General features: G+C 36.9%; 1 protein-coding gene across 2 annotated transcripts in view; it reads left to right on the top strand.

Annotated features, from left to right (window-relative positions):
- Window positions 1-26,180, top strand: part of TMEM135 (transmembrane protein 135) — a 162,717-nt gene that overhangs the window by 63,899 nt on the left and 72,638 nt on the right. The window contains exon 5 of one of the 2 annotated variants that reach the window (XM_085065384.1): window positions 3,620-3,685. The exons of the other annotated variant lie outside the window; for it this stretch is intronic. Within the exon in view, the coding sequence (XP_084921510.1) occupies window positions 3,620-3,685 (66 nt within the window). The remainder of the gene's footprint in view (window positions 1-3,619; window positions 3,686-26,180) is intronic. 2 annotated transcript variants of the gene reach the window in all.

Genomic DNA, 26,180 nt, shown 5'->3' with positions numbered 1-26,180 from the left:
AAAATTAGCTAAATTCCTAGTCAACAGTTTCTTTGAGAATCATATTATTTCTTAAATGGACAATTATGCCTTGGGACAGTTTGATTTGTGACAGAGCAGTACTCTGCATATTTTTAGCAGATTTAATACAATGAAATAAACTTGCCATTTCAAATTACTTAATAACTTTTAACACATTATTTTAAATTATTAAAGACATTTGAGTTCAAATCATTTAAACTTGGTATTGAAACAAGTTGTATGTTTGCAACATGAATGTTGACTACTATTATACTGATAACTTTGGTAGATTTGAAATTACCTACCAGGAATATGCCAGGCAAAATGTGTTCAGTAAACTGTATTTTTAGTCAAAGTAGATTTGATGTCCTGTAGGGATCCTTTTGCTCTCAGCAAAACATTATCATATATAGAATTTCAGAAAGTATATGAGATGTGCAAGAATATTGTTATTTTTATATTGCTGTTGTGGGATTCTTCATGCAGCCTTTTTTTCCTCTATTCTTTATGGAGCATTAAGTAGGCTGGAGTTTGTCTCTAACATAAAAAAAAATACTGTACATTTATATTTTATGTTTCTCCACCCGTATGCTTATTCTCCCATATCCAACATGTACAGCTCGATGTTCTGTGTTTTTGGATTTCATTGTGCCTTGGCTTGTCACAACTAGAAGCTGCAGGATAGCCTTCCGCTTGGCTGGCACAAAGCATTTCCATCACTTGGAGAGAATTTGAGGAATTGGACTGTGTTTCTTTGGGATGCAGAAGGAGTTTACAGGTCATCTGTAAATTGCATTTTTTTCATGGACTTCTCACATAAAACACTGTTGTGAAATACTGAAACAGGTTGATCAGAGAGGTTTTGAGACCTCCAAAATTAGAGGTGCTGAAAATGGGCCTAGGCAAGCTGGTGAAAATGGGCCTAGGCAAGCTGGTCCAAGGAAACCTGAGTAGGACCAGACAGAATCATAGAATTGTTTAGGTTGGAAAAAGCCTTTAAGGTCATAGAGTCCGTCTGTTAACCCACTGCTGCCAAGTCCATCACTAAACCATGTCCCCCAAGTGCCACACTGATGCATCTTTTAAACACCTCCAGGGACAGTGACCCAAACACTTCCCAGGGCAGCCTGTGCAAGTGCTTTACAGCCCTTTCCAGGAAGAAATTTTTCCTAATATCCAATCTAAACACCTCCCCCAATGCAACTGGGCTCCATTTCTTCTTGTCCTGTCACTTGTTACCTGGGAGATGAGACTCACCCTCACCTGGCTACAGCCTCCTTTCAGGCAGTTGTAGAGAATGATAAGGTCCCCTCTGAGCCTTTGTTTCCCCAGCTCCCTCAGCTGCTTCTCATAAGACTTGTGTTCCAGACCCTTCCCTAGGTCTGCTGCCCTTCTTTGGACATTGTCCAGTATGATTCTGTTTGTGTTTGCATTTGAGGGGCAGAAGGGAAAAAGATAGAAATTGAAGACAGTGTGAAAGCTTTGAAAAAACAGAAGCATTGCAGATGAATTTAGGTTTTAAGACTGGCAAAATTTTGCTAGCTGGTTTGTTTTATCATTAGTCTGTGTGTTGCTGTAGCCCTGTGAAGGTGTTAAAAAACTGGTTACATCATGATCTTCTTGCTTGTAAGACATAGCTGTATTTGAATCTCCATGTGTTCACACCTAGTTTGCTTTGTCAGAAGGATACAGACCTGAAATATTTAATGCCAGTGTCCACCTCCTTCACCTTAAAGCTTGCACCAACAATAAGGCTGGGCCGATTGCTGTTTTGAAAGATTCACTTCTTTAAGCCTCTTTTTGGATTTTGCATGCTGAAACCCCCGGTAGCTCTTTCTCTGGCCGTGTCATTGTCAGTCAATGGCTATAGGTGGCCTCATCCCCACCATGCAGTTTGTGTGGGAAGCTGTGATTGTAGTGCTAATCTTCTTAGTGAAGGGTAGCCTGCCAGAGGACATCTGTGGTGTTGCGTTTGCTGTTGCTGTGATTTTAACTTGTTTCTGAATGGTTTTGACATCTGGCATTAACGAGGTGAGTTCAAGTGTAAAAGAGAGATCTTTTACTAGTTGATGTGAAAAGGAAGTCACACACACCAGTAGTTTTCAAAAGAAACAAAAGCAGTTTAGCTGTATTGACAGAATGCTCAATTTGGTTGAAACATCCCTAAAAATGTTGGTGAAAGAAGCCAATTTTGTGAAATACAAAAGGTTGTGTGAGGTTTACTTCATCTCTCAGGGAAGAAAGATTAGAGAAGCAGAATCACAGTGGAGCACTGCTCTGCATCCTTGTGCATGCAAATGAAGTAATAGATGTTGCAGCCCAATGTTCCGGAGTGCACACAGTCATTTACAGGTGTGTGGGGAGAACATAAGGTGATTAAAAGATCTTTTATGAAGTTGTTTTCTGCAGAAGATTGTTTGGAAAAAAGTCAACCCCACTTAATCTGTCTCTAGGAAGAATGAGGAATTGATCTCAGGAGATGTCTTCAATATCACATTTATTGAGATACAGCTGTCTTAAGGCAGTGATAGTGGGAACCCAGCATGTCATGCAGTCATGGAAGCACTGAGATGCTTTTTTTTAAAAATCACTCTTTAGAAAGCTGATCAGCTACTGCAAACTGCTTTTATTTATAAACTTTCTAAATGTGGCTGTTTTGTTAGTTTTTTTTTTTTTTTTTTCAAAACAGCCTGCTAACTATGCCTTAACATAGATCCTTAAATGTCAGGGTATTTTTTAAATTAGAACCAGATATTAAAACCATGTTTTTTTACAGTTGAAATTGAAACCAGCTTCACTATTTGCTATGAAACAAGTTCTTAAAACAAATCTGTTCATGTGTACACTGATGTGCCAATCCGTGAATTTATGTAACTTGTGAATCTTTTTAGTGCCTTTTTGCAACCAGCTTGTAGAAATATAGGTGGTGCAGAACCTATTATAGTCTGTATTAAGCCACAAACCTATATTTATATCAGAAGTATGTGGCAATTGTCCCTCTGGATTGAAGAAAGGATGGGCCAACTAACACAGAAAGGTGTTCAACCTAATTTAGGATTAAAGATTTCCCCAAAGTTGTGTGCCATTTGCACATGACAGTGTTGTTTTGTAATCCCACTGCTGCTGAGTTAAGAGGGGCTCAGGTGCTGCTAGTAAAAGTGCTGCATCATACTACTTTCTCATACTCATTTGTTAAGTGTATATTATTAAACAGCAATTTTAAAAATTAGTTTCATGAGTTGTAAAATACCATATAGCTATTTTTTCCATAGTACCTCACTTTTACCTACCAACCTTTGGAGGACAACTATCTGGGGCTGAGCATCTCCTGCTCAAAGAATCTTGTGGAACTGCTGAAGTGTTGCCTGAGGGATCATGTACTGCTTAGATGGTTACTTATGCTGAGACTAAAATCCTCAATGCATGTCTCACCTTGCAATAAACACTTGCCTAAATTGTGCAGATTGTTTTAAAGGAGTTACTGGAGTGATCCAATTGTAAAATAGGTGCTAAAAGGTAGCAGAAGATACAAAAAATGTTACAAATGTTGAAACAAATAATCATGAGCTGTGTTGTCTGTTTTTTAATAATGGATTTGTGTATGTGTTTGTTGATGCAGGCTACAGAAACATTGTTCCGAATGGCAGTAGCAAGAGGAGCTATCACACCTTTAAGACATGGAGAAGTAAGGCTAAATATATCTGGGTTTTGGTTTTTTTTTTGTTTCTTATTTATGTATGATATAATGCTTTATTAATACATTGCTTTATTAATTCCTGGAAGACATACTGTCTTCAGGTAAGTGAGGACAGCTGGACTATATATAACTTGCATACCTATGTTGCAGTATTATTTTTAAAGGAGAACAGGAACAGGTCAGAAACAAAATATTTGTCTAAGAACACTGTTTTTCTCTTTGCTTCAATCATAACTTAGCCGTATGATAGAAGTGACTCAAGAGAATTGCCTTTCAGCTGCTTTGTCAAGGGCTGGGATCCATTTTTTCACTGGATTTTCTCTATTAAAGGTTGTCAAATCTAGAGAAATTCACATGAGGTCAGTATTTGTTACTGGGTAACTGTGGAGAGGTTACTTCATCCTTTGTTTCTTTCAAGAAACAGCGACTTCATGTAATATATGAAGTATTAATACATTAATTACCCCAAAGAGGATAAATGTATTTTAATATTGTGTTGCTCATACATGCTTCTGTTCATGGTGAACATTTTTTTCCTTCTTGGTATGGTTTTATATCAGATAAACACTGTCTTGAATGTCAGTGATAAACATCTCCAATATGAGTTGGTGCAAATAGGTTGAATTTCATTTAGAAAATAAAATGCTACAGTCAGTCATGACACTGCAAATGAGGAATGAAATGGGCATTTATACAGCTGGATGCTACAGTGTGTAGGGTTTGTCAGTGTTAGACATCAATGTTTTTTCATGGTAATATGATTTTGATCAAATTCCTAGTAAGTTTGTGAAAAGTTCTTATCAGAGACACAGCATTTAATCTGGAATCGTGACCTACACTGACCCTGGAATCCCAACTGTGCTGTAAGGTATTTCTGGTGCTGATGAGGTCACCTTAATTTCTCTTTTGTGACAAAGTAGTGTATCTCTGCATCAGTGTCTGAAGATGTACCTGAAATTTCCTGCCCTACCATTCATTGTCTGTAGTTTTAGCTTTCCTGACTATGGGGATCCTCTATGTATTTTATGTACTGCTATTTTCTACAGAAGAATGTAATGTATTCCATTTCCAGAAGTGTTAGTTACTGCATATGTACAGCTCTTCCAAATTCCCTGGTTAGGGTTTTTTTTCAGTGAAGGGTACTTAATTTTCTACGCTTTAATGACGAGGTTGCCCAAAAAGTTTCACCCAGCGAATGGTGTGAATTATGGAAAAATCAATTTTTTTTTTTTTTAAGTGTAACTAATTGTATTGTTTGCAATGCAAAATACTGAGACAATTGCAGATGTAATGATGGCTGTTGTGAATGATATTACTAATTTTTGAATCTGATGCATCTTATGGTGAGTCAGTTCAGCTCACTGATGAGATGATAGAAAAAAATTTACTTTTTTCTTCAGCTATTCCCTCTGATCTGTTATCAGTTAAACTACATCAAGGGCTAGAGAAAACCAGAGGAGAAGCAGCAGAGTAAGTGGTGAGAGGATGTAACCATGGTTAGCAAGAAAGGAGTGGGAGAAAGTGAACTTCATGTGGGTGTATGGTGTCCTGTGACACTTTTTCTGAGGTATTCCTGGGGCCTCAGTGGAAATGCAGTTAAGGCTAAACTAAATAACTTATAGACAAAACATGTAATAATGGTCCACAATCGGCTTTTTCTGTAAGAAGGCACTTGGAGAAACAAAAAAATACCTTTTTTCTGTCTTGTATTTTTATTGGACATTATGCAGGAGAAAATGTTTTCGCTCAAGGGAGGTATTTTCATTAAATTCCATTGTGTAATTATAATTTACTTAGTTTGAAAATGAGAAATTACATTATTTAAATGAAACTAATTTTTCCAGAAGAAACATATAATTACCAAGAGTCATACTAAATTTTTTTTAGCTCTTCCAAGAAATTGCTGGATGTTTGCATAGTTCATAAGTAGAAGAGAAGCCAGAAAAAAAGTTGAGTATGAACTAAAGCTGACTGTATTCTGTTTGAGAAGTGTGAATTTGGCAGTGAAAATCAAAACAGAGAAACTTTTTTAATGGACATTCCAAAATACAGAGGCAGCAGTTCAAATGTGCAAAAGTGCTGTTACTTTCACATCAGAACTTAAAAATGTAACACCATTTAAAATTTGAGAGCGAGTAAAACTGTTCAGTATTAGAAGGCAAAAGTCATACCTTTTTGTTTTAAATCAATAAATGAACAAAATGAAAGTGTTCTGTCTGTACCACTGAACAGATTAATGTGCAAAAATTTCTTCTACAGGCAAAACAGGATGCATGAAAAACTATATGTTATGAGCTAGTTGTCATCACCAGATGGATTTATTATATTGAATGTCTACTATCAGTCCCTTTTATTTCTCCTTTCATCATTTCCTCATTCATTTGGCCTTATCACCTTTATGCATATAGAATTTTAATGTTTTTCCCTTATTATCCTTGAAGAAATTGAAAAATTAGGTTGTAGAGGTTTGGTCTTCCCACTTTTGCATGTGGGTTATAAAATCATTGTTGAGAATTTAGGTAATTGTGCTGCCAAAACTAGTTGTCAAAATCTCCTGCATAGTGCCAAAGATGATTTAACTGTGGAATATTAATCATACAGGTTCCTGAAGAACCTTCTCAGCGGTTCTCTTGCTCCCGGTTGGGTTTAAGTGTAGTAGCATCCATGGGAGGGAATCAAACCCAGAAGCATAATTCATTCTCAGGGTTCAATATGTTATTATTCATGTTAAGTAGTTATTTCTGTCAATTTTGTCGTCGGGGTGGAGCATGAGGCAGAGCCTTATTAATTTCTGCTAGCACTTCTAGCTGATTCCCAAATGATCCAAAAATTGTGGAAACAGATGTGATCCCGCCAAATCCCACGGCTGTGCTTCTGTACAGAAATCTTAGGATGCATTTTATTACTTCCACAAGGTTGAGAGCTGGTGATTGGCACAGCTGAGAGCTGTGCATTTGGGGAGCCCAGACCTGGCAGCACCTAGAGAGCATCTCCAGCTGTTTCTTCTGCTTCTGGTCTTCATACAGGAGGCTCCGATCTGCTGCCATCAGTTCCTCGCAGTGTCCAGTCTTTTCCAGACATGCCTGCTGTCTCTGTGGGTGCTGGCTGATGTGGCAGCAGTGATGGGGTTGAGGAAACGAGCAGCAACAGCCTGCCTGCTGAAAAGATGAGAAGATGAATATGAGGAGGCTTCAGTTTCAGAGCTGACTGTTTGTGCTTTCCAGTTTTGCATTCGCTGGAGCCTCTGCTGCTGTGTGCTGAATCCCCAAGGGAGAGCTGTAAGGAGGAGTAAGGATTGGCAGCAATGGGCTTTGAGAAGTCACCAGGTAGCAGGATGGAAAACGTTTGGCACAAGCTAAGATTAAGTTTGGTGACTATACAGAGAGAGAACTTCCAAAATTTTACTGGATATGACCAATTTTGTTCACATCGCGCCAGTGATATACCAGAACCAGTGTGTCATGAAGGATTTGTATATCCTGTGGAGATACTCAACAAGAAGGAGAGGTCTTATTAGGACAGTGAGCTTACAGGACTGATGTTCTCAGTCTGTGTAGATGAGGGAAATGAATACACACAGAAGAGGAGTAGGGGGATAAACGGAGAGGGTGGAACCCTTAATGGAAAGATATATGAACTATGTAGGCTGACATAGACAGCATATCTAATGGTAGAGTTATGATTCCCAGAGAGCCACAACTGATACCAGCCATGCATCATCACTGTGGCTCTTAGCTGATATTTTTCCAAGATCTTCATGAATTTGTAAACTGCCTTAATCACTTTTCATCTAAAAAATGTTTGTGGCACTTTTTTAAAGATATGTGTCTATAGAATTCCTTAATTGTATTAGGAAAAATAAAACCGTGCTGGCTCAGAACTGAAGAAAAGAAGGGCCATGCTTCATGGACTGTGTTCTACTGCCTGAAGTGTTAAAGTATATGGGAAACCTTTAGTACAATGGGATCCTCAAAATCTTCTTGTATTGGCTTTGTGATGGCAAAGACAGGAAAAATACTCTTTTGCAGAAGAGAACGACTTGCATAGAAGAATAAGGAAAAAAAAAAAGAACTTAGGCTGTATGATGGGATCTCTTTTGTAATGCCTGCAGCAGCTGAGATATTTTGAAGAAATTTCAAATAAAGGAACAGAGTCTTCAGTCTGTAGCATTACAAGTGAATGCCATTATGTAGGATATTTGGTGGGTTTATACCTTGCATTCCCACCCCCCCCCCCGCCCCCAGTTACACAAAAGCCTAAAATGCTTTATGGCCCTGCAGGGGAATACATGCAACTGTATGCATTGCTGTGGCAGTACATACCCACACTTTAAAGTGGACTTCAGTGGAAAAAGACAAGTCTTTATTTCTGTTTAAAGCTATTTTTAAGAGATTTCATCATTCTGTTTGTTTTCTGTAAATTCAGTAATGTGAAGTGTGAAGTTTTATGAATTTTAGCCCAGATATCTGTAAGAAGTAATTTCTGTGGATTTGTGTTCATAGTTAATACCAGTGATGTATTTGCGATAGCATATTTAGCTAAAAGTTAAACAAGAGGAGGAGTAAGGATCTTTAAAATGTGGTTTCTTTAATATTTTTGCAAGTGAATTCATAACAGGGGGAACAGCAATATGAAATGTTCCTTCATGCAGCAGTGCTTTTTGTTCCACAGATGTACTGAAAGAACCTTGGAAAGGAGGGTATATTGTTGAAGTGATATTACTGTGAGCTCAGGTTTTCCTTGCCCTCTTTCTTCCCAGTCCACTATCCCCTTGCAGAGTGCAGTGTAGAGTCCTGGAAGCTCAGCTGTGGAATTAAAGTCATACAGACATGAACCTTTTGTATTATTAACGGTAACTGTAATTACTTTTTTCATGGGGAGGAACTTCTTCATTTTACTTTCTAAAGGAGCAGCTTAAAAGAGATATTATGACACCTGTCATCATATTTAGTTGTGTCATGTGAAGATGACATGGAACTAAGTATTCATTAAATGATGATCGCTTTTCCATATAAAGGGTTGCAACATTTGATTCTTAAATTTTGGGTTTTGTCACAATGATATTTTTACTTGTATTTTTGGCCAGTTTCATTTGTAATACATGAAACCCTGGAATACTTCATAAATGATCATAGTGCAGGTTTTGAAGAAGTACCAAGAATCACTTGAGATTAATTTTCATTTAAATAAAATTCCTTTGGGTGCACAGTTTCCTGTGGTTTCAGCTCAGGGGCATACCGGGAATAATCACAGGCACATTGGAAACCAAATGGCAGTGGGACAATGGACATCTGATCTCCTCACTGTCTTGCTTTCCAAGCACAAAGATGTCTGTATTATCTGGTATTCAAAAGTTCTGCTGTCACAGGCTTCTCCAGCATCTCTGGTTTCCATGCTTTTTTCTTGAGTACTTTGATCCTGTCATGTTAATATGTGAGGAAAGATGTTTTCTCTGACTTACATAAATCCTGTGGCAGAAGAGACACTGTAGTTACACTGCAGTTCTGAAGGTGCTCAACCTTTTAAGATTCTGTCTTTATCCAAGGGCATGTTTAAAAGGCAGTGCTGTTGGGCAAAGTGAGCCTTGTCTGTTCCCACTGCAGGGAGATGATATAATTCCTAGCGAACCAGACTTGATACAAGGAAACTTACATTTTTTTAAGGCCGTGTCACAACTTCCATGGGCTGTTTCTGCCTTCGAAGTAGGATTGTCAGTCTCTTGGATCTTATCCACTGGGTTTTTCCTATCCTGGTTAAGGGTTGCTGGCACACAGAAAACGTGTATTTTTAAAATTTAATATATTGCAAAACAGTTTAAATTTAATTTAACCAAATGATATTTTTGAATGTGGTATAAGATCCAAAGTGCCAGTAGGTTTCAGTATTAATTTCTTTTATAATTACTCACTTATATTTGAAAGGTATTTGCAAAACTAAAAGGAAGGAGCTGCTTGCAGGTAAGTCTGAGTGCCTGTTCATCTAAAGAGAGGTCTCTTCTCTCTGTAAGAAAATAATCTGTCCTTTAATTTTTAGCTTTTTCAAAAGAAATCTGTTTAAAAAAATCAAAAATAAAAAGGTATCCTATAACTGTATTCTGAACCATCAATTAAACTCAAATTGTTATGTATTATTAGCATACATAGTTAAAGCTTTCTCATTAGTGAAATCTATTCTGGAAGTATTATTGAGCCTGTCTTTTATAACTTCTTGTAAAGAAGAAACAAATGGATAAAATGTATCCACAAGAATACAACTGTTTTATAGTCCTCTGGCTTAAGGTTTTGGTTTGGGGCATATGTGTCAGAAGTATTTTAAAATAGTACTGGGATCTGGAAAATCCTTCTGGCAGGTCACAATGGGTAACAGTTCAAAGGTAATTTAATTGCCAAAGACTGGCATACCTTATCTATGTTATCTGGAAGTAAGTCAAAAGTAAATAATTGTTCTGATTAAATGCAGTGAAAACTAAAGCTTGATTGGAAAGAGAGAGAGAAGGAGAGAGCATGCCATTGAGCCCTGGGGAGGGAAACCACAGATTGCCTTTGAGGTATTCCAGTGTACAGTGTTCCAGTGCTGTTTTTGCCATGTATGCAGTTGTGTAAAGGTGTTATTTGTCTAGCTTGCCCTGGGTTATCCATTTTAAGCAGTCTGTAGGTTTTTAATTAGTTTTTAATCATGAAGAGGAAAGAAAAATTGTCACAAAACTAGAGCTGAATATGAAGAATTTTTCTGCTCTTTTAATATGCCATTTGCCTGATGATACTCTGTTTTTTAATAAAAATCATCTCAAGCCTTGATAAAGTATTGACCTGCTCTAAATAATTTTAAGGTGATGTGATGGAATTAATGCGTAAGGGAACATGAAAAATTAATGCACTGTAGGAATCATGTCTGGTGTAAATTTAAGGTAGAAATATCTGAAAGGAGGGTAGTGGCTACATATTTGAGCATATGGTGAGGTACCACTAAAGAAAGATAACACACAAGTTTGGAAACTCAGAGAACTTAACTTTCAAAACAGAAGTAAAACAATATCTAGGTGACTCATGCTTTGTATTTTTCTTTTAAGTATATGGAAAATATAATCTGTCTATTTTTCATGGAGTAGAACAATAGGATTTAGTACTTTAAGTATTTAACATACCATGCTAGGCATTATTGTTATAGTACTTTTCTTTAGTGCAGGTGCATGGTATGTATTTATCTTACAGTAGTCATAAATTCCCTTTATGAAGTGAAACACAAAACTAAAAAGTAAATTAAATTATGCTCAGAGGTATTCACCAAGAGGTACTCAGAGGTGTGTTTCACCAAGAAGGTATTGGCAATGAATAAAGCGAGGAGGGAATTGCCTATTTTAAAGACTTCTCTCTTTTTTTTCCTTAACGCTTTGCCTCTGTATTTCAGATTGCTTATTCTTTTCCATCAGCAAAGTAGTGAGTGCCTGGTAAAAGTAGACAATAAACAATTATGGCAACAAAGCTAAATGTAACGAAGTATATTCAGCTCCCACTCTAGCTTTTTGGTCTTCTATGTCATGGCCTTGGAATGAAGCTGTCATTTTGCTTTGTACTTAAAACCTGCCCCCAAAATTGTCCCCTGCATCTCCATTGTTCTGCCAGAGTAAAGATCATGTGTAGGGAGATTTTTACTCCTGTACACGAGGGAAGGCAGAGTAGGTACTGCTGTAGCTTGGTGCTTTAATAATGCGTCTTTCTCACTTTGGTGGTGTTGATACTGATGTATGTTAATTCATTCATGGAGTTTAAGAAATAGGCAACTGTAAGAGGATATTTAACCTGATAAAGCTAAGAATATGTTCACATTCCTGTAGGCATTTAAGAATGCTGACTGCTACTAAAGCATACACTCAACTGATCTTCAGTTTCTGTGCAAGCTGTTTGATTTGAGTTCTTGGAAGAATAGCTTTGCCCGTGTATGAATGCACACCATTTTTGCTAACACTTTGCAATGTAAATATATGCATTTCAGCTAAATCTCTGCTGTATGTACAGTCACAGAATCACAGAATGGTTTGTGTTGGAAGGGACCTTGAGGAATATCTAGTTCCATCTCCCCCCACCATGGGCAGGGACACCTTCCACTAGACCAGGTTGCTCCAAGCCCTGTCCAAGCTGGCCTTGAACACTTCCAGGGCTGGGGCATCCACAGGTTCTCTGGGCAGCCGGTGCCAGTGCCTCACCACCCTCACAATAAAGAATTTCTTTCTAACCACTAATCCAAATGTACTCTCAATTTGAAGCCATTCCCCCTTGTCCTATCACTACAGTGCCTGATGAAGGAACTCCTCTTGGCTTCCTTGTAGCCCCCCTTCAGATGCCGGATGGTTGCTATGAGGTCTCCATGCAATCTTTTATTCTCCAGGCTGAACAGTTACTTTTGAAGGAGGGGTGTCGTAATTTTTAGTGTAAATGTTGCTTACATTCAATGATTTTCAGCTAATTAAACGTAATACTCCTTTTGGAAAACTGTTCTCATTCAGTTCAAGATATTTTGTGCTTCTTGTCCATATGTTAGACTTTCTAAAGTATTGTTAACACACACAAACAAAAAATAAGTAGTCATCTTTGGTACCTTTTAATTGTCCTTAATTAATAATTAATAATCTTAATAATCTGTGTTAACAGATTGCATAGATCAAAATGCAATTTGAAATGTCTTTTTTTGGGTTTCTGAAAAAAGCATGAATAACCTGCTGTGAGCGAGAAAGCTTTTTCCATTCCATCCAACCTAAACAATTGTGTTTTGATTCTGTGTGCAACTCTTTGTGTTTAAAGACCTACATTTTCAAACATTTTTCTGTAGGTATATAGCTAGAATAATCCTACTTTTATTTGGCATATACTTGATTAATATTATATAAAAGTTAAAATAGACATAATTATTTACATAAATTTCTCTTAAACTGTAGAAAAATGAAATGATGGTAGCTAAGGTAAGCTGTTCCAGCTTGTAAAGGCTAAGGGTTTTATTTTCTTTCCAAAAAGTAAAGGTATGGGGAAATACTGTTGATAGGGAGGTTGACTACTAGAATTGGGAACTGATACCAAAACCAGGATGTGGTATTTCTGGTGTGACATTATTTGGTGTCAGGGGGAAGAGACTCTGGAGCATTTCCATCACAGGACCAGTTCCTTCTTTTAAAGAACTGCAGTGCATTTGCTCTTTGAGGTCAACCCTATACCTAAATAGCAGGACATTTGGGAGAACATTTAGGTACCTTTACAAATGTTAAGCAAGTTGTTATGGGCAAGATCAAATGCTGTTGTTCACTGCTCAGGAGTGAATGTTGTTGGTACTCAAGGATCAGGAATAGCGGATGGTAATGGAACTTAACATTGCTGTGGTTCTGTAGTAACAGTCTGCACTGGTTTGTTGTAATAATTTATTGTAATATTTTTACAGTATTTAATCACTTAGAAATGATTATATTGTCTTTCTTGACTGATACCTCAGTGCAAGATGATTATGGTATGTGAAGATCTGGTGTGGCAGCAGTGGGAATTTTTGGGTGCGTGAACTGCTGGAACAATTCCCCCACTCTGAACCATGAAACCAATCTGTTCCTGTTGGTTACAATTTTATGGAAACTAATTCTTTGTTGATGCAATCAGGTGAAAAATATGTGGTTCTTATTAGCAAACAGTCTGTAGAGTTTCTTGGTCATGGAGAACATTCTTCTGGCCATGTGCATGTGTTCAGATGTGTGTGATTGTACATACTTACGAATCTTCTTATATCAAAAATGATGGGCAGTTTAGTTTTCTAAAATATACTGGTTTGTAAACATTTGTACTAGAATTAATAAAACTATAATTATTAAATACATGTTTATTATGGTAGAATAAATATTCAGTTATATTGTTTCTAAGTTTCAGAAACTCAAGTTTTTAAACCCAGCAACCTTCAAAATAATATTTAGTAGAACTATGTAACAAAATCTCAAATATTGAGCCTTTTTTTGAAGTAGCACTGTTTTCTGTAGGAAATATGTATTATACAAGTGACTGCCTGGATAAAATAATGACCTTTCATTTATAAGTATCCTGCAGAGCTGCAAAAAGTAAACTTGTATCTGCAGTCTGCCTAATGGACTGCTCGCCACATCACTGCATGCAATTAAGCATAAGTGATTTTTCTGCTCAAGACAGGCTGAAGACTGATTTAGCAATGAAACTTAATTACTTCTAGCCCTTAGAGAAAATGGCCCAACAAGGTTGAGGTTGTTGGCAGGGCAGTGTGGGAAAGCTATTGCTACAACTCCCTTCCCCACTTCTGATTTTCTGTTTGCAGTACTTAGAGCACGTTTAACCTTCAGTTGAGCAAATATCCCTACAAAAATGATGCATTTTTAGTTCTTTCTTTTTTACAAGGCTAAAGAAAAAGATAATGAAACATTGCAGTGTTTTAAAAGCAAGCATTCTGATAAAATCCCACTGCTTCAGACTATGGATGAAGTTATTCTGTGCTAATGGAGATGAAAACTTAAAAGTTAGTTCTCAAATGCCTGTCTAAGGGTAAAGTCACCATTCTGGCCAGAGAAATCTCAAGCTAAAAGCTAATGCTAAATGCATTTGTGCTTCTTCACTATTTATATGTTACAGCTAAATTGTTCCTTTATTTTGTACTTAGGTTACAGGAAAAAATGCTTAGGAAATGAAAGTTACCAAAAAAAAAAAAAGCATATTAATAAAATACTTTATACTCAAAAGTGCTTCATTTGAGTTTTTAGGAATGTACTATTTTTCAAGGAAAGAGGAACTTCAATTCTGTGACTCCAAGGAATACATCTGGAATAATAATTCAGAGGGACATATGGCATCAATTGGCTTATATTTTCCTGTATGGGGGTTCTGATTGAAGTAAGAGGGAAAAGTGCTCATTAATTATGTGGGATTAAAAATGCAAATACTAGGTTGTTTTGGATTTATGTGCCCTGTTAAAGAACTGTATGGAAAAGATGTGGAAGTTGAGAAAAAAAATTACTTTTCTGTTAATCAGCTGTGGCAATATCTTACTTTACTTCTGTGGTATATTTTTTCCCCTTAACAGTTTTGACTCCCTTACTCATATCTCTTCATATAGAGAAATCTCTCATTCACCTCTGGGATTGTAATTTACAAAAAGAAGCAATATTGCAGTTGTAATTCGTTTGATAAATTTCCTCATTTCCTTAGTAGTGCTCCAGGTCTTATTTCTGTTAACAGCTATGGAGATGTTTATCAATGAAAATATTCATGGTAACAAAGCTAAACGTGTGCCTAAATATTTGCAAGAGTGTGCAGCATGAGACACTAATTCCCAAGGGCATGTTTAGCACATGCTCTAGTGCTTTCCTCAGTAGGGAGTGAATTTAAGAGTGTGTGTAGGTTCCCTTGATTTCAACAGTGTTTAACCAAACATGGGACTTAAGCTTTTTGCTAGACAGGAAATAATAATTTAAGCATGTACTTGAAGGGGGGGGCGGGAGCACAGTTTGGTGTTTTTTTGTTTTTGTTTTTTTGGGTCAGAACACTGAAAGACATATTGGAGTGAACACTGTCTTATATTTAGAATCCCCGGAATAGTTAGCAGCCCTGTTTTATACATATTCTGTTATACTATGTTATGTTATGTCCCATATATATTTTTTAAATTTAAGCTGCTCACGCTGACATTTTTTGAGGCAATGAGGATGGCACTTCCCATCTTCACTATGCATTGTTAGTTTACCTCTTTTCAGGAAGGAGGCATGAGGTCTTTCACAAAATCCACCACGTGACAAAGTAATGAAAGATGGACCAGGGACCTGAATTACAGTTGCACCAGCAATGTGTATCAGGAACTACGTGAACTTAATAAGGGATGATACCTACCTGGAAGAGTTGACTACTAGAATAAACTTGGGAAAAGGCTGGGAAAAAGCCTAGTATTAACATCTCCTTATTAGGCTTGGGATAGGTTACTGACTCAGAGTCCTACAAATACATGTGAAAAGTAAGCTTTTTCTCTCTTCATTATATGGACAAAATGCCACTGCTTGTTTTGCAATAGGCCATGCAATAGATGTACTTAATTCCTATCAGAAGCTAATTAATGGGGTTATCTGCAGTGAAAGATGGTCTTATAACCCAAGTGGTCTCCTGCAGTTTTAGGTTCTGGTGGAGCTGGGTCCCAGTGGCTTGGCAACATCTGTTCTTTGCAACCATCCAATGATATAAGGTGATGCTCAGGTTGCCCTGAAAACTTCATACTAAAAATTTAGGACTAATAATATTGTTGGGATATAGGATAAATCATGCTATTTGCTTACCTCATGAATTTCACTAAAGTTTGGAAGCTAAGCGTCACTCCTAATTAGAAGAAAACGTTTTATTGGGTTAATAGTAACAGCCTTGCTGCCTCCTTTTGTTCATTGCTGAAGTGTTTATAACACAGGGAGAGATGCACTGTATTCTTTACAAAGCTTCTTTCTGGCAGGTACTTTGAATCCCTTGCACGTGTTGGATTTTAAATCTCCATTAACTTGTCTGTAAGAGGAGTTAAACACTCATTTTTCTTTTACTTCTCTGTATCCGCTCTGAGCTGTGTCATTTTGTGGTCTGTGCAGATTGGAACTGAACAGAGGCAGATGTGGAAATATTTTTTTTCAGTAAGATTATTTTGTACACAATGTACTCCTCTTTGTGGCATTCATTACAGCTCATCGGACTTTGTGTAAATTCAGGACAAAAATGTAGACAAATAAATTTCCCTATGTCATCTGCATGCCCTTGAACTCAGTTTCATTTTGAAATGACTGTGTGAAGAGACCATGAGTAGGTACAATTTTCCAGTCATAAGGAAAGTGGTTGGAATTCCTGACATTTGGAAGTATGCACATATGTTTAATAAAATGTGAGTTTTTTGTGGGTTTTTTTTGTTGGGTTTTTTTTTGTTGTTGTTTGTTTGTTTGTTTTAAAAAGGCTCTTTTAAGTTGCTGAAACTCAGAACTTTTATGTAGTCAGCTCTGACCGTGGAGCTGTTTATCAGACTTAAAGAAAGTGCCCTTCACTGGCCATTTGAATGGTAATTTGAATGGTGATGATATTTAAAGAAAAGATTGACTGATATTTCTTTCTATGTTCTTGGTAGCCACCAAAGATCTTAAAGTTTGTTCACTTGTTTCATCTTGAATAGATGAGAGCCATTTAAAAGTAGCAGTTGATGAGCAGTGTGGTCTGGTAGAGGTGGTGGGTATCAAGAAATAATTTTTGTGTGAGATATCTTGTTTTCCAAAGCATGTTCTTCCAGCAGTGAACTGTACTTGTGAAACTGGCTTAAATGAGTATTTTGTCATACTCCCAATATAAGTTATTTCAGTTCCAGTGTATGCAGTTTCTACAAACAACATTTGGTATTGAGATGCACAAAATATTTTTATTATTTTAATGTGTCAATAATATAATGGGAAATACTGTTCTAGGTATTGGAACTTCATATGCAAAAGACAGAAACAAAGATGTTTGATTTTATTGACTAATAAATATTTTGGCATATATTAAGATACTAGTACATGATTTTAAAGCTATTTAAGTGCTGCTCAACAGTGGGACATGCTGACAAATAGCTGGCTAAGAAAAGGTTCCTTTCTCAGTCCCCTAACTCAAGGCATTTTTCTGCAAAAAAAAAAATTACAATTTGAGGTTGCACTACTAATTCTGAGTGAAAAATGACATCTGTTTAGCATTTCAAATACTGTACTTATGTCTGAAGAAGAGAGAACAGTTTGTGCATTTGAAAGTTATCTTTCCATCTTCACGCTTCCCCATGTCTGTTTTCTCCAGTATTCAACACTTGTTTTTTTTTAAGGTGCTACCAAGACAAAGTCTCTCCTTATAATGAGTAGGAAGAGCCCACCAGATCTCTACTCCTGCAGCTGCATCCCCAAAATGAGAGCTGGGGCAGAGAGATGTGGTTAGAGAGCACGAGCCTTGCTGGAGTGGTACTGGGAGAACTGGGCCAGCCTGTTGAAGGGGAACTTTTTGAATTGTCTCGCGGTCTGATCAGAAGACTGTGGGAAAGGTTGTCTGTGAGTTACAACATAATTTCTGTGTTGCCTGCTATTAAGATGTCTTCAGTCCCACAGTGCCGAATGTGAAAGGTTCCCTAAGTAGGGATTTTAGGAGAGCTAAACTTAGACAAAGCTGCTTTTATTGCTGGAATACCTCATTCAGTCATTTTCCCAGTATAGATGGGAGTTCAGATTTGTCTCTGTTAATTCCCTCAGGGTATCTTAAGGAATTTTATGCAAGATCTCTCAAAAAGAAAGAATTGTGTTTCTGTTTCTGATGTTCTTAACTGGCATTATATTAGACATTTGAAAATATACACATTAAACATTTGAAGATATCGTAATGAACAAGGGTTGCTTCAATTTTTCTTTGATCCATTCCTGTATTGTAGGCAGATTACAGTATCAAAATACTGTAGTAAATCACTTAATAATTAAATTCTTTGTTGCTGTCTCAGGAGTTTGGAATTCCTTTGGGTTTTCCCACCACCACCTTTGAAGATAAGGCCTGATTTGTCATGTGTTACATGATTCTTATGTAGTTTCTGCTCAGGTGACCTAATAAGCAGATAAAAATGGTTCTGTGTTTGGGGGAGAGAAAATACTTTAAAAGTTCTTTCTGTATTTAACCATTTTTTTCTCTACGTTCTATAGCTTTAGCAAAGTTACATCCTTTCAGATCATACAAGAATGTTTATCCAGTTGTGTAAGGCTGTCTTATTATTAATCAAAACCTTTCAGGTGTGAACATTTGTTTTTTAATTGGAAGCAAAAGATCTTTGCAAGAGATTCAGTACTTACTATACGCAAGACCTGAGAAAGCTCCTAATTTTTACATCAAAGGTTTCCAATAGAAGACACATTTTCAAGAGAAACCAGAAGATAACAGGATTCAATTCTCAAGTATTTCTTTTTTTTTTCAATTGTTTAATGTTTCAGTTGTTTAATTTTCTGTCTTGGATTTGTTTCTGCTCAAAAGTATAAGGGACCTCAGGTCAGATTCATAGAGGCTTCTTACATTAAATCTGCTAGTATTAAGCCCTCATTCAGTTTTAATGTGATATGTATGTGTTGTGAGTTTAGTTTCTTGTTTTAAGAAGCCAAATGGCAATAAGGGTCTGTGATTTTCCCCCCAAACAATATTTTTATGTGTGCTTGGTAATAAGCACAATATTGGTCAGTGTTTGAAGAAGCATTTCATTGCCCTGGTAGTGAAGTAGGTGTTCTAGGAATAGTATGAAATGCTGCCAGAAGTTCTGGAAGCAATCTGAGAATTACTTTGATGTTGTGATATTTGTACACGGATACCAAGCTAAGGATATATAATACCTGTACAAGGCTCAGTTTAGTTTCTTGTTTTTGCAGTTTAAAGTAAAGCTATTGAAGCCAAAGGCAGCAACAGAAAACCCCTAACATGTTTTTTGTTAGGGTTTTGTTTGGTTTTTTTCTTGACAAAAGGCAGCTTGTAATTAGGGTTGAAAAGGACTCTTAATGGTGTACTAATTTATTCCTCTTCCTTGTCCTGACAGGTTTAATTATTCCTAAATATCAGTGAATAGACTGATGACTAGCCCAAAATTGACCAGCTCCCTTGATGATGGGACAGTGGAAAACTGTTCTTGCCATTTTGTTTCTTTTTTTTTTTTTTTTTGAGAGTTGCACTAGTGAATTACTCTTCCTCAGGCAACCTGTGTTTTACTTAATTGTAGATAAGTCAATCAGACATTTACTTTGATTCCCGTGGGTGTTTTTTAAATTCCTCAGTCATCATTCTGGCTGCAATTTAGGGGGTTTGAATCAGTTTTACTGACTGTGATATTTCCTCTTAAAGTTAGATTATAACTTTCTTTCCAATACATTTAAAAAAATTAAAGTAAAATGGCCTCCCTCTTGTAATATTTTTTCTTTCTCAGATTCCTGACATTTTTTCTAAACTTAAAATAACTCAGCATGCTGCACTTTTCCATATTGTCTCCATCAATGTCTTCATAGTTATTTCCTTTTTCCCCTTTGCTTCAGGAAAACCATCTTTCATGTCACTCTTGGGCAAGGGAGTAGCTGGTTTATACAGAGACCAAACTGCCTACCAAAATGATCCTGTTTTATAATTTCCACAAAAATTGAACTCTTTTTCCTCCTACCTGTCAACCTTTTGCTGTTGCCTCCTTCAGTGTTTTATATATTAAAAGAACTGTGCTGTTATTATCCCACCACTGAGTGATTCATCTCATCAGATAAATAACTTCTGGTTGTGTACTGCTCTGCTTGGTTATTTCTCAAGGAATGTGGAAAGATGCAGAATATCAGTTTCACTTTCTCCAGGGGCTGAATAGTATAATTCTGCAATAGCATTTGATTTATGGAAAGTGATAAAGAGGTAGGGCACAGAAAATTGAGGAGGGTATATTCCTGGCTAAAAAAAACTAAAACCAAACAAATTTTCTCCTGTATGAGTAGGTAGAGGAAGAAAACTTACATAATAGGAGAACAAACCAGATTACTGTGTGAATCAGAATAGTTAGTGTATTTTAGTGAGCCTTCATGAACTGGTCTCATGGTGAACAGACTTCTGGCCAAGCTCTATTGTCCCTGTAACAGAAGCCACTGAATGACCAAAACAGCATCAGTGTAGCAAATGCGTAAGTTATGCAAGAGGAGAGCCTTGGGTGTGTTCTGAACTCACCTGGTGCTCCAGACTGTGAAACAGGCTGTCTCCCACTTGAAAGCTTTGTCATTACTACAGCTGAAATGGAAAATTACAGTGTTTGGTCTGAAAATAGCACTTTACTCAAAGAAGTGGTGTTTTGATGTTCAGAAAAAAACCCAGAAACCTGATCGAGCACATGGGTGCATGTCAAGTGTGAGAGGAGAAAACACCTCAAAGACACAAACTCATGAATTGAAATAATAGCATGTTATATTCCCCTTGGTTGAATCTCAAATATCTTTTTGTAATGGAAAAGACTGGATGTTATTCAGGCCCTGGGCACTGCACACATTGGATGCAGTCATCAGAAAAGTGGAGTTGAATCACAGAATGATTAAGGTTGGAAAAGACCTCTAACATTGACTCTAACCCAGCACTGCCAGGTCCACCACTAAACCATGTCCCCAAGTGCCACATCCACTCATCTTTTAAATTCTTTCAGGGATGATGACTCCATCACTTTTCTGGGCAGCCTCTTCCAATGCTTGGCAACGCTTCAGGTGAAGAATTTTTTCCTAAAATCTAACCCAAACCTCCCCTGGCTACAGCTTAAGGCAGTTTCTTCTTGTTCAATTGCTTGTTCTGTGGGAGAAGAATCAAACCCTGCTGGGAAAGAAGTTGTTTTTTTAACCTTCCTCCAGAAAGTTTTAAACCTGGAGAGGCTGGTGCTTTTACTTTACTTTATGCCTCTTTTCTGTGTGATTTCCTTTGGGTATCTCAGGACAGTATCATTTCAACAGAGAATGTACCCAGGTCTTACCTGCTTCTATTTTAAATATGTTGAGGGTTTTTTTTCAATATCTCTTTTGTTCTCTATGGGGGCTGAAATTGATACCAAATAGGTAATCTTAAATGTCAAAAACAATAATACCCACTGTTATTATGTGGTAGCATCATTTTGATTGCATGAATAAAGTATCTTAAATTATTATTTGCAAGATGCTTATTTAAAAATACTAATGTGAACATAGTAATTCATTTTTGTCTACCAAAACTATTATATGTATTTTCAAACTTTCAATCAAATATCTATAAAATGAGTAATCTCTTATGTATTAATCTATTAAGTATTGTCCAGATTATTATTTTGTCCATATTGGTATTACTTTTCTAAAAGGTGGTTTTTTTTCAGTAATTTGATAGCTGAAACTATCGGTCCCAGTTTTACACTGGTGTGTACTTACTTGAGTATGTGTAACCTGATCTGTTAGTCTGAATTTTGGCTGTTCTGGGGCATGTGCTGCCTGCTTGACTCCACTCTGCTTTTGTCTCACTGGTTTTTGCTTCTGTAATGATTCCCTGCAGTCCATGAACATTAAGGTTCATGTGAGGTCAACCATACCTTGCAGATAGTGACAACAGTGCAAATAATGACAAATATGGGGGGGTTACCTGGTGTTTCCTGTATTGTATTGAGAAGCTGGTGATTTGTGAGCAGCCTGCAAGAATGCTGCTCAGAGTCTGGTTTGTCTTTAGGTTCAGATTGGAATCCCTGAATATTCTCCTGTTCCTAACCCCCTTTTGTTTTTTGCTTTTAAAAAAAATCCTTGAAATTAAGCATGTTTGGGGATCTTCTGTCTCTGAGTTTGTCTTTTTTCATGTCTTGCATGTATTTTATTTCTTTACTTTAAGTGGTTTTGTGTTGACAAAGCTGTTTCTATTTAACTACCACCTGAATCTGGATAGCATGAAAAGGAAAGTGGTCCAGCTAAGGAATAATTTTAGTCCCTAATGACAGTGAGAGCGCATGGAGGGAGGACAAAATATTTTCTTATGGGTTCTAGAAAGAAGAGATGGCCCTAGGCTAGAAATACCTTTTTCAAAGTAGGAAGTGATATGTATGTGTAAGTCATGTGAAAGCTCAAAGAATTTCTCTGTCCACCAGCTGATGCTAAAAAGTAATTTAATATTACTTGTAATAGTGCTAGAAGGCAGCAAGGCAGGCAAGTTATTAAAAATAATCAACAGCAACAACAAAACTCCCTCTTTTTTTTCAGCTATTTAATAAGCCTATTCTAAGTTGTAAGATTATAGGCTTCTGCTTATACTCTGAATGCACAGCTGTTGTTGGCTGGTGGAATATAAGGAGCTGAGAGCCCTTTGTCCGTGCAAAGGTGAGTGCAGGGGGTTGCGGTGCTAGGTACTGCTGGGCTGTTGTGGCTGCTATTAAGGAAACAAAGATGAAATCCTTTTGCTTCTGCCTTGGATTCAGAGAAATTACTAAAATCTCTGAAATCCCTGGAAACTGTGTGATGTAACAGTTTACTCAAAGATTTCAGGAGTATTTGTGAAAGCTTTTCCTTAAATATGGAGTAATGAAATTTGATGAGCTAACCTGATATATCTTCTTTTACTTCAGTTGCCTTTGTCATTATGTTAGCAGAAAGAAGTCTTTGTTTCAGGATACTTTCACTAGGATATGCTGAGATCTTTTTTTGGTTGATTGATTTGTTCTTTCATGCCCTGTTTGGGAAAAAAAAATCTCATCTTCTATATGTGATGGATACCCTGATATTATGCATCTGTCATTTTATAGAGTAGGATGTGCACTTAAGCTGTTTTACAGGAAAGTCTTTTGAGACTGTTGAGGAAACAGACCAGAAACATAATTACGCCAAAACTGCTGACTTTTAAAAAAGAGTTTCCAGTGATAAAAGGATTTAAACTAAACACAGTTTAATTTCAATTCCATTGCTGCAATTTGCAGGAAAGAAATTTTACCTTGAGTTTAGATTTTTCTGGGTTTGAATTTGTTAACCCCTTGTGTTAACCATAATTGTGACACTTTGTTTAGCTCATATTTTCAGTGTTAATGATATGAAAATGATTAAACTGTAGCTGGAAAGAGAAGTTTTTAGTGTTGTTGCACTGCACTTAGATGTTCTCTTAGCTCATGTACGCTGTTGAGTACAGCTAAGATAACATATTTTGGTGCAGTGGGGAGTTGGCCCCATGATTTGTTCCTAGTCCTGCTTTTACAGAGCTTGTCTGGGAGTAGCTGAGAGGTGAAAAAGGGTTTTCAACTGGTCATCCCTGAACCCAAGGATGTTTGGGTTGTTTGATTTACATTTTAATCATCCATTGTCTTCAAAGTTTAAATAATGGGGTTTTTTATATAATTCCATTTTGATTGCCATTTTATTTCATTAGCTGGCAGTTCATCCACTCACACCTTGGCTTGAGAAATCCAGAGTTTCTCAGTGGCAATTTGGAAAACTTGAGTCAGTTTAATGGAGCAAATATTTCATGACCACCTGTGGGTGTGTTTCACCTTTTGCTGTACTGCTTTCAGAGTGCCTGTCCTATAATCAAAAAGCCTTTAACTGTGGGATCTTAACCAAATCACCTGGTCTTCTGCACCATTTGTGGTGCATCTACAGGTGCAGAAGATGGAGAATTAAATTGTTTCCTGAAGGAGAGATGTGTGGAGCCCTGTAATCTTCACTAGCTAAAGCTCATCCGTGTGCTTCAGAGCGATACTTAATGAGACAGTTCAAAAGGGCAGCAGGTGTGTTCTGGAGAGCAGCATGAAATCACTTGAGCTCTTTGCTGTTGTATTTGAAGATGTTCATGTTGTCATTTTACACAGTTTTACACAATTTTACACAGTTCAGTGAATTGAGTGACTTCATGATGTGCTTTCCTTCACTTTTTCTCATCACAAGAAACCTCTGTAGAGTTCTTGCACTTGTTTTTCCTTCGCTGTCAACCAAACTAGACAGGTCTTTCAGATGTACTTGTATTGTGGCTCTCCAGGCAAGCTAAGGTGAGGTAGACTGGTGACATTTAGGACTAATTTGATGCTGAGAATTATTTGAATGCAGTATTTGGGGAAAAAATCTCATAAGACTTTGAAAATCAGATGTTTTTGAAGTTCAAATCTATAGCATTAGTTTTACAGGAAAGAATATAATTGATGATGTTTTTTAGAGGAGTAATCAACTGTATTGAATGCAGAAGTTTCATTAATGGAAGTATTGAAATAATCTTCTTTTTTCTCCTGTAGGTAAAAATCATACATATGATAAGCCTTTACATTTTAAAAAATAATTTAAATAACTTGCCTTATTTTACCATAAACAAAAATTAATTTCAATTTTTTTAAGCTATTAGTGGAGCAAGACATTTTTCAGATGGAAGTTTTTCTCATGGGATAATTGTTTTGTGCTAAATTGAAATTAGGAACTTGCATATTAGAAAAGAGTTGAACTCACTTGTGCCATGTTGTACTATGTGCTCTGTGTAGACCTGGTACTTTTACTCAATGTTAGCTGTGTTTCTGCAGCAAAATCAAGTGTGAAACACGTAAAAAAACCCCCACAACTAGCAGCAGTTCAAAATTTTGTTTAAACATCTTGCTTGTGGTGTAGTCTCTTTATATTTAGCCATCAGTTCATGTATTTTATATTTGAGAAAGCAGTGATACGCTGCTTGATGGCTCTGTGGTGTGGACTGGAAAATACATGAATGAGAGAAAGTGTTGCAAGAAACATCAGACCTCGGGTTTAGCTGCTGGAAGGTTTTTTTGAACCTGACAGTAACATTTGAACTTGCATCTTTATCACTCTGGTGCTTGCTGAGTCTCCTTACTGAGTAGACAGTCTAGATGAAGGAGAGTTTGAAGTAAATCCTTAGCTCCTTGGCTAACGAGATAAGGTGCCTTCCCTGTCACATAGTACTTTACATTATTTGCGTAAAATAATGAAAAACTTGAAATTTTTGAGTAGCTTCCTAAAATGTGTCCAAAAATTTGAAACAGCTGAGCATGGAGACACCGCAGTGATGTTAAGAGCTCATTGAATTTAACAGTGTGATTGACTGGGTGGCCAGTTACAAATGCAGCTAATTGCCCCATTGTAACTTTTTCAGGTTTCCAGTAATTTTCAGAGTGCAGCACCATAGTCTTGGACAGGGGTGCTGTGTGCAGTTACCTCAGTGGATTGCACGTATATTTTCTAGAATCAAATTTTTATTAATTTTCACAGTAACAATTAATATTTCTAAATTAAAATAATCTTTGCAGAGAAATTGGTTTAGATCTTGATAATCAGCTCTTAGCTAATTATGTGCTTTTAAAGAGTTTAACTGTATTTATCAAGGTGTCTTCTTTCTTTGAGCTTTTTTATGTATAGTTGTGATACTATTTGAGTGTGCCCTCATTTATATTCTAGAAAAGTTAAAAAAACCAACCAAACAAAAACCCCACTGTATTACCAAGTACCACAGTGCTTTTGAAGTTCTTCAGGAGCAGACACAGGAGATTTGGTAAACCAGGTAGTCTCTCCACCTTTTCTTACTGCTCCGATACCATTGTGTGGATGCATTTTGCCATTGGGAATTTTATCCACCATGATGGATGCTGTGAAAGATGTAATTTGCGGTCTGGGACAGCCTTTGTGGCAGCCCTCCTTCCCCAGCTCCTAGCAGGAGAGGCTGTGTACAGACAGCCATCCTACCTTCCCAGAGAATAGCAAAAGGTGAGAGCTGGGGGTGCAGAACAGAATGTGGCAGGGGTGTAATATAAAGGAAACTGTGATGTTTTTAGTTATTTTGAAATGTTGTATTCTGTTTTGTGATCAGCAACAGAGTAATGCTTCTAGGCGTGAATAAACATCCATACCTGCTTTTAAATATCTAAGAGAATATTTAAACAATGACCAAAGGGCATAATCTTATGTTAACCATGTTGAACTTTGCTGATGTTGTTTTAATCTTACTTTTTT

Source organism: Lichenostomus cassidix, chromosome 1, assembly GCF_008360975.1.
Source record: "Lichenostomus cassidix isolate B80296 chromosome 1, HeHo_3.0, whole genome shotgun sequence".
Lineage (NCBI taxonomy): Eukaryota > Metazoa > Chordata > Aves > Passeriformes > Meliphagidae > Lichenostomus > Lichenostomus cassidix.
Note: the sequence above shows the minus strand (reverse complement) of the source record. Positions and strands in the feature narration are given on the sequence as shown.